The sequence below is a fragment of the Gopherus evgoodei genome, chromosome 2, assembly GCF_007399415.2.
Source record: "Gopherus evgoodei ecotype Sinaloan lineage chromosome 2, rGopEvg1_v1.p, whole genome shotgun sequence".
Classification (NCBI taxonomy): domain Eukaryota; kingdom Metazoa; phylum Chordata; order Testudines; family Testudinidae; genus Gopherus; species Gopherus evgoodei.
In genome coordinates this window covers 293,148,927-293,158,356 of record NC_044323.1, presented here as the reverse complement: position 1 = coordinate 293,158,356, position 9,430 = coordinate 293,148,927, and the positions used below count along the sequence as shown (strand labels likewise).

The 9,430-nt window shown below is 50.1% G+C and overlaps 1 protein-coding gene across 1 annotated transcript; it reads left to right on the top strand.

Moving 5' to 3' along the window:
* The first annotated feature begins 210 nt into the window (after positions 1-210).
* Positions 211-7,768, top strand: LOC115647151 (lymphocyte antigen 6E-like). The gene is made up of 3 exons (XM_030553911.1): positions 211-409; positions 5,743-5,862; positions 6,891-7,768. Exons 1-3 carry the CDS (start codon positions 358-360, stop codon positions 7,094-7,096), a joined length of 378 nt encoding a protein of 125 aa, XP_030409771.1. The 5' UTR covers positions 211-357; the 3' UTR covers positions 7,097-7,768.
* The last annotated feature ends 1,662 nt before the right edge of the window (positions 7,769-9,430 follow it).

Sequence of the window (9,430 nt, the reverse complement as noted above, 5' to 3'; positions counted from 1 at the left end):
GTTGGGGAAATTCAGGGGGGTGTACACTGGGTGTAGGGAAATCCCTGGATCCTCCTCCCTCCAGACTGCAGCAGGGAAATGAAACCAAACAAAATTACATTTCCTGGAGCACTGGATTCTGTTAAGACTCTGACCTTGTTGCCTCTGGCTGCTCTTGAACTAAAACAGAAACCTACATGAGCAAACTCCCCTGCCCATTCCACACCCTGCCCAGCCATCAATCTCCTGTCTCCGCCCCTTTAACTCACAGTCTTTGCAGTGAGCTGCCTTCACAGACAACCACCAAGATCCTCATTTATAACCAGCCTCCCAAGAAGCAGCTGCCTGATCTGCCCAGGCTGTGACAGCAGGCCGAAGATGAAGGCTTTTCTTCTCACCCTGCTGGTGGCGGTTCTGTGTGTGGAGCAAGGTGAGATGCTGCTAATGATTCCTCTGTGCCTGAGAGAGAGCCAGGGAAGCAGCTAGAAATGGCAGGGGCAGAGGGGGATTTTTGCAGCACCGCTGGCAAAGATTCTACCTTTCAGTGGGAGCTGGCACTTCCGCAAACCTCCTTTTGCAGCCAGCCGCTTGGGAGTGCGAAGCTATGGCTGGTGTGTTGGCTGTCTTTCCAGCACTAGCTTGTGTGGATGTAATAAAAATGGCTCAGTGCAGGCACAGCACAGCAAGTTATCTCCATTTCATGATGCTTAGAGGGATGCAGTGCTCTGGATGCAAGAGGCAGCACAGCTCTGTGGATCTGAGCTCCTTCCAACAGCAGCTGTCTTGAGAGGCCTAGAGGGAGTTAAGGGGGACTGACTAGCCCTAGAGACCTGTCTAGTCATCTCTTAAAGAAATCTTTTATACGGTTATCCTCTGAGACAGGCTCTTTCACTCAGAGCGATCGGTGCTTCTCAGCATTGCTTTCTTGCAACTATAACTTTTGCAAGTTCTTCTACTGTAATCAGCTAAACAAGGATCTGATCATGATCCCAGATACAGTGGAGTAAATCAGGAGCAACTGCAGTGAATTCAGATAAGCCTGCGCAGTGGAACATTGGCACAAATGAGATCAGACTCAGGCCCTGCATTCTTACAATGCTGCAGTGAAATCCCAGTAATATTGGAGGGGGAGGGGGGGTCAGAGCAGTAGGTTCCGGTTGGAAGAGCCACGGATTGATTCTTAATGGAGGATAATTTTACTCCTCCAGCTCTTCCTGAGCTCATCTGGTTTTAAAAAAATATAAGGAGGTCTGAGGCAGTTTGATACTTGGTTTGGAACAGGTGTTTGTGGAACAGGCTTTATTTGTTTATTTATTTGCCACTAAACCTAGGAAGAACAGGCTCGCTTATTAACCAATGAATGTTCACCTGTTCGAAGATTTCCCCACTTATAGTCTCCCGGATGCTGTTGTATTTTTGATCATCTATACAAATATATTAACCCCTCTCTTACTGTTTACTCACATTAACGTACATAAATAAATCACCCTAAGACCTGCACCAGGTGCCAGGATAAACTGCAGCCTGAGCCCAAGGAAACTGACCAGCTCCAGCCACCTGGGTTTCTTATTCTGTGGGGTCCACAGTGAGAAACAAGAAGTTGGTTTCTTGCTGCACTTAAGATGCTCTTAGCTGCCCCATCTACATACTCACTCTGATCCCACACCGCAGAAATCTGCTGGCCCCTGTGTCTGGACAGTAGACGCCCTTTGCCAGGCAAATGGGGTTATTGCAGGTAGCTTTGTCCCTAGAGCAGCAGGAATATTCCTTTTGCCATGCAAGGAGCCTCTCCTGAGGAACTCCTTTTGCTTTAGCTGCCTATTCACTAACCTGCCTTGAAGACAGAACATGGAGTTTAAGTGTCAAGTACTAGGCTGTTGAAGGAGAGCAGTGGCTGCGCGGAGAACACAGACAGAGCTGGCGTGGGCAGTAACCGTTTGATGCAAAGCCCAGTGATGTCAGCGGGAGTCTTTCCACTGAGTGCATTGGGCATTGGGTCGGGGTGTGAGAGCCTTGGCCGAGTTCTGCTCTTTGCAAGGTCAGATTCCACAGGTCTTATCTAAGGCATTTCCTAAGGGCTGTGTTGTATCTCTGGAGTTCTTCAGCATCTCTAGTAGCTGAGCACCAAAAGCTTCTTCCCCTGGCAAATTGTCCCATTATCTGCTTGGTGGCAATTGGTTTTTGCTCTTGCATTGCTTAGGTTCTTTGATCTGTAGTCTCTGTCACTGACTCCTTAAATAATTCCTCCCTCTTCATTACATTTTCTATTTTCAGACATTTTTCATGAGCCGGTTGTTTCTGTTTTTCCTCTGTAATGTACTCATTAGTATTGGCGTTTGACTTGCTGCAGTGTGACATTTTGATGAAAAAACTAGAATGATAGAACATTAGCCTGGCACACATTGACTACGTTCACGTTTACCCTAGTGCGCTTACAGCGGCAGAGCTGTACCGATGCAGCTGCACCTCTGTAAGATCTCTCGTGTGGCTGCTGTATGCCGACTGGATAGAGCTCTGCCCTTGACAGAATTAAACCACCCCTAGTGAGTGGTTGTAGCTGTGTTGGCGGGTGAGCGACATAGCTCTGTCCACACTAGCAGTTAGGTCAGTGTAACTTATGTCACTCAGGCATGCTCACTCTCTTAGCCAGTGTCATAGAATCATAGAAATGTTGGGCTGGATGAGACCTGAAGTGGTCATCAAGTCCTGCTCCCTACACTGAGGCAGGACCTAGTAAACCTAGACCATCCCTGACAGGTGTTTGTCCAACTTGTTCTTAAATACCTCCAATGACTGGGATTCCACAACTTCCCTTGGAAGCCTCACAGTTCAGGTTTTCTAAACCTTTTATCATTTTTGTTGGACTCTCTCCAATTTGTCCACCTCTTTGGGTGCCCAGAATTGGACACAGAACTCCAGCTGAGGCCTCACCAGCATGGGCAGCGAGTTATATGGGCCTGTGGTGCCCGTGCTCCAGCAATATTCAGGGCCTGGGGGCCCGGCTCCACCAGTGTTTGGGGCCGGGTCTCTCCCCTGGCCCCTCGTGCCACACACAAGTGTCCCCCAGCCCCCACTTGCTGCCCCCGCCTGCCTTCCCTGGGCCCCAGAGCCTCCCTGCCTCTCCCCTGCTGCTCTGCATCAACTGCCACTGCAGTGTCCTAGCACCCCCAATCCCCACTAGTGCCAGGGCAAGCTGGCCCTGCCCCTGCCCTTCCTCCTCAGACCTTTCCCTTTTCCAGCGAGACCGTCCACCAGCACAAGGGGACCCTCCCGCCTGCAGTCACCGCTCCTACCCCACACTAGGAAAGGGGCAGCCCCACCCTCCACCCCCAGTGAGGCTACAGTGAGGGGCAGCAGCAGGGGAGTGTGCTGTCGGGTGGGGGGAAGGGAGGCCCTTCCCCCAGAGCTCTTTGCTTCGGGCAGGGAAAGGGTGGGGGGAGTCCTCCTCTCTGGCCCCAGCCCTGGGGCAGCCTGCCGGCACCCCAAACTCCTCATCCCTGGCCCCGCCCCACCCAGATGCCTGCACACCCAGCCAGAACCTTCACCCCTCACCCCAACCCTCTTCCTGAGCCCCTCCCACACCCCAAACCCCTCATCCCCACCCCACCCCACAGCCCTCACCCCTCACCCTAACCTGCTGCCTGAGCCCCTCCCACACCCCAAACCCCTCATCCCCAGCCCCACCCCACAGCCCTCACCCCTCACCCTAACCTGCTGCCTGAGCCCCTCCCACACCCCAAACCCCTCATACCAGCCCCACCTGAGAGCCTTCACATTTTTAAATTATTTTTAAAAATATATATCGGCTTACAAGACAGAGGCGGGGGGGGGGGGGCGGGACTTCGACCTGTTCTGGGCACCACCAAAAATTATACAAACCTGCCACCCCTGCTCACCAGTGCCAAACAGAACAGGACAATTTCCTCTGTCCTACGTTCAAGACTTCTGTTACTACACTCGAGAATGATATTAGCCTTTTTTAAAACTGCATCACATTGTTGACTCATATTCAATGTGTGATCCACTATAACCCTCAGATCCTTTCCAGCAGTGCTACCACCTAGCCAGTTGTTCCGTGTTTTGGAGCTGTGCATTAGATTTTTCCTTCCAAACTGTAGTATTTTGCAGTTAACTTCCTTGAATTTCACTTTGTGGATTTCAGACCAATTTTCAAATTTGTCAAGGTCATTTTGAATTCTAATCCTGCCCTCCAAAGTGCTTGCAACCCCTCCCAGCTTGGCATCATCTGCATTATCATTTGGGGTGGAGGGATAGCTCAGTGGTTTGAGCATTGGTGTGCTAAACCCAGGGTTGTGAGTTTGATCCTTAAGGGGGCCACTTAGGGGTCTGGGGCAAAATCAGTACTTGGTCCTGCTAGTGAAGACAGGGGGCTGGACTCAATGACCTTTCAAGGTCCCTTCCAGTTCTAGGAGAATGGTATATCTCTTATTATTAAATGTAATGAGCATACTCAGTACCGGCCTCTGCAGGACCCCACAGGATTCACCTTCCCAGTTTGACACTGAACAGTGTTTCAATCAGTTGTGCATTCACCTTATAGTAATTTAATTTAGAACACTTGTCTTTACTTTGCTTATGAGAATGTCATATAGAACTGTGTCAAAATCAAGCTATATCACACCTACTGCTTTCCCCCTATCCACTAGGCTAGTTGTCAAAGAAGGAAATGAGGTGGGTTTGGCATGATGGTTTCTTGAGAAGTCCATGCTTATTTTTTCTTATAACCCTATTATCCTGTCTGTAACATTATGGCTTTGGAAAGGAACATGCTGAGAACTTATTTACAAATTGGTGTCACAGAGGGTGTTGGGGGAACTTTTTTCAGAGGCATAAATAGCAGTTGAATGCCCAGCTGCCATTTCTGCCTTTGAAAAATTCCTCCTCTGTGTCTTGGATCCAATCCTGAAGTCCTTATTCAGTCGATGTGCAGGGAAACCTATCACTGGCTTCAGTGAGAATTTAGCCTGAAATAGTGGCTAAGAACATCAGGATATAGTGCACTTTAATACTCATTAGCAGCAGGGGACAGGGATGGGGATTAGAATAATAGAATCATAGAAGATTAGGGTTGGGAGAGACCTCAGGAGGTCATCTAGTCCAACCCCCTGCTCAAAGATGATCAATCGCCAACTAAATCATCCCAGCCAGGGCTTTGTCAAGCCGGGCCTTAAAAACCTCTAAGGATGGAGATTCCACCACCTCCCTAGGTAACCCATTCCAGTGCTTCACCACCCTCCTAGTGAAATAGTGTTTCCTAATAGCCAACCTAGACCTCCCCCACTGCAACTTGAGACCATTACTCCTTGTTCTGTCATCTGCCACCACTGAGAACAGCCTAGATCCATCCTCTTTGGAACCCCCCTTCAGGTAGTTGAAGGCTGCTATCAAATCCACCCTCACTCTTCTCTTCTGCAGACTAAATAACCCCAGTTCCATCAACCTCTGCTCTCAAGTCATGTGCCCCAGCCCCCTAATCATGTTTGTTGCTCTCCACTGGATTCTTTCCAATTTGTCCACATCCCTTCTGTAGTGGAGGGACCAAAACTGGACGCAATACTTCAGGTGTGGCCTCACCAATGCTGAATAGTGGGGAATAATCACTTCCCTCGATCTACTGGCAATGATCCTACTTATACAGCCCATTATGATGTTGGCTTTCTTGTCAACAAAGGCACATTGTAAACCAGGAACAAATAACATATTTCTGCAAGCCTCTAACATGGGAGTGTTTTCGTTTTGCAGCTCACTCGCTGGTCTGCTTCACCTGTAAGGATGCGTCCTCCAACTGGGATTGTCTGGCATCAACTACATGTCAAAGTGATGAAAACTACTGTGTGACCACGTATTTTGGTGCAGGAATTGGTGAGTTTGGGCACGATCTGCTTATTGTCTTTCCATAGCGCTTTCCCAGATGACATCCTGCCCCAGCTCCAGATCTCTGGGTTTTCCTTCCTCCTTCTGGAATGATGGGACATTGCTGATGTGGATTTGGGAAATTGCTCCTTGAAACCAAATGGCAGGAGAACTTTTCTGGGACGCACTAAGTGGGCGGGAGCCCCTGTACTTGTTAGTGAGGTTTGTATATGAGTGAATGACTGATATGAGGGCAGTGCAGGCAATGTCAGGCTTCCTGTACGCCAATGGAGGGGCTCCATATCTATCCCTCCAGTGTTGGCTGAAGTCCCGAAATGAGGCTCTGTATAGCCCAGTCCTGCAGCTGCTCCCCAGCCATGCGATGGTTTAAGCACCAAACATCTCACGTGCTGGTGCAAGGTCCCATTATTGGCATGTGCAAGTGAGAGAATTTGCACGCTCCAATCCCAGGGCCTGGCTGGTTGTGCATGCACAGAAGGAGGCCGGGTTGAAGCCTTTTTTAGTATATTGCTGCCTGTTGCTTAATGAGCTGTGCTGTGCAGTAACTACTACCAGCTCTTTAAAGCTCTGAGGCTCGAGAGCAGGAGACAGGACTAGTCACCTCTGTGCTGCATCCCCGCAGCTCTCACTGAACTCCCAAGGCCCTGTCCCAGCATGCAGTGGGCAGAGTGTGACAATCTGGAATGAATTCTCAGGGTTCTTTGGCTGTTCCCAAATCCTGGCCAGGAATCTGAAGGGGATGTTCCCAGATGGTTACATATGGGTCTGTAACTGCTGGGAAGAGACTAGTGCTGTTTTCAGGGTATATAATAGCAGTAGTGACTTAAATCGCTGGGCACTGACTGGCAGAGCTAAGGCTCTGAGGCCATTGACTGCTGAGAAATGGCCTCCTCACCTCAGGATTGCTTAGCTACATCAGTGCAATTATCTCCTTTGCATAGCTAAGGAGCTCCTGTCCGAACTCTGGGAAACTTTTAATCTTGAATCTCTTTCTCTTATTTCTTTTTCTGGTTCAGGCGGACATTCCGGGCAGAGCATCTCCAAGGGGTGTGCTTCAGTTTGCCCCAGCGGTGGGATAAACATAGGGATAGCAGCCACCTCTGTTTCCTGCTGCAGTTCTTTCTTGTGCAACATCAGTGGGGCCACCAGTGTGAAAGTCAGCTACTCCGTCCTGGCCATGGCGATCTTGGCCAGCTTCGTCTATATCAGGGCTGGACTGTGATCGGCCCAGGACAAAGAACTTGATGCTCTGAAGAACCTGCTCAGGCTTCTCCAACAAGACACCAACCCCCCTTCTGTGCAAAGCTATACTGGGGTTACCGATGGTGCCCTTTCTTCCAAACTCTCTCTAAGATCCCATTAGATAATACCTGCTCTATTGCTGTTCACAAGGAAATCCCGCTGCTGTCACTGGGTGCCCCTCTGTGCCTCCTAGCAGATCTGGATTGCTGCTTCCATGGTTTTGTGCACAGGAGGCCTGGGAAACTCAACTGAACTGTGCAGCCCCACTTGCACTCTTAACCCATCAGGAAATGGTGGATAATGGTGGCAGGGCGTCTGCTTTTATACCCGGAGTCCCAGTTGATGGGGCTGATTTAAAAAAAAAGTCAGGGCTCACCAGGAAATGTTTATCCCAAACCACCTCCAAAGCGGAATACGTAAACACTCCTGCCTCTTGCTACCACAAAGACATTTCCCATCCACGTCATGCCAGGGATCAGCACCAGACTGACTGCTGGGAAGGCATGATCCAAAACCAAACCTCAGATATATTCACCCCCGGTTGTCTGTTTTCTTTATTCTGTTCCTTGGCTGACTTTTCGTATGTAAAGTGAATGCTGTGCTGACATTGTGAGCATCACACCTGAATAAACACCTTCCTGTTCTTGCCTGAGCCCAGATGTATTGTGTGTCTCTTTGCTTGCTGGAAAAACAGGGTCTGTGAGGTGCCCTTAACTGAAAGCTCCACTCATGGGTGAAGCACAACTGCTCCTTGGGACAGCTGCTGTGTGCGTCTCATCAGTGCCATCTCACTTGTCACCCTAACACAGACCTTTACCTCCCATGCCTGCCCCCATCCGCCCTCCACTACGGGCCCGGAGGAACGAACACTTGAGTTGATTATTCCCCTGCTCTTCCCAGCTGTGGTAGATGTGACTTGTCCCACAGACCAGATGCTGCCTTGTATTGCTTTACTCCCTAAAAGCCCTTTCAGATTCAGTCCGTATGATTGAGGCTGGACAGGATGAAGCGTGAGTCTAGTCTACACAGATGTGTTGATGGGACTGGAGCAAACACTATGGGAGCAAAACCACTGCGGGGTCAGTCTGTACGTTAGATATTAACATGTCTCCAATTCCTGCCTTCCATCCTCAGTGACTGGTGATGGAAAATCCTGAGGCTATATTCAAAAACAACCTTAATGAGCAAACTACTTTACCCCCTTGTCGTCATTCCAGAGCGCCCCCATGCGGGCAGGTGTGGTGTTGCAGGCCAGCCCTTTGTTTTCCCCTCACCCAGGGTAGTGGCAAGTCCAAACAGCCTGTTAAATGCTAAAGGGCACCCCCTAGTGGAGGGTGTCATTTATTAACAGGAGAGCCCAGGTAGAACTTCAACAAAACTTTCACCCCAACATCCCGGCAGGTGACGAGTTCATCTTAGCCCATGTCCCGCAACTGAGTCCCATGTTCCCCTCTACCCAGGCTCTTCCCCCGGGGTTCCCTTGCTGCAACTTGCTGCCCTGGGGTTGTGCCTCTTGCCCCTCCTGAAGTAACATCCTCCTCTGGAGCCAGGAGGTCGGGGAAGACTGTCCGCTGTGATCCTTCTCCAGGGAAAGCAGGTGATCCAGGTGAGGTTGGGCTTCCAGCAAGTGTCTGCGTGACCACCGGCTGGGAGCAGGTCCCTTTGGGTGCCTTAGACTGAAGTCCTCTATCTACGAGGTGCCCGTCTCCTGAGCTCCTCTGAGAGGCTCGCTGTCCCAATGGGTTCCCCAGAGAGCTCTGCTCAGCTATCTGGCTCAGGTTTCTCCTGTGAGCTGCCCTCTGCTCCACAGGATCCTCCCATCTCCTATTGGAGCTGCCCTCTAACTGCGCATGGGTAACCTTTATTAATCCTGACGAAGTGGGTATTCACTTACGAAAGCTCATGCTCCAAAACGTCTGTTAGTCTTTAAGGTGCCACAGGACTCTTTGTTGCTTTTTACAGATCCAGACTAACACGGCTACCCCTTTGATACTTTATTAATCAGCCCCCCGGGGCAGCCAATCATCCCCTGGTGGGGCCTTTATCAGACAGTCAGGAGCAGACTGCGCCCTGGTTCCCCATAAAGAGCAGCTAACCCCATGACACCCTTTGATCCAATTCTCCTTGCATCTTACAATGTAGCGGGCCTGATCCTTCCTTGAATGAATCAGGGTCTTCAGGATCAGGCCCTGGGTAGGAAAGGAACAAGGAAAGGATAAATGGAGGCTGGTGTCAGGCAGTTTGTGCACTGCTGTCATTTCAGACTTTGGGGTTTCTGAAAGTTGGCCACTGAGGCACCCCCAGAATATAGGAC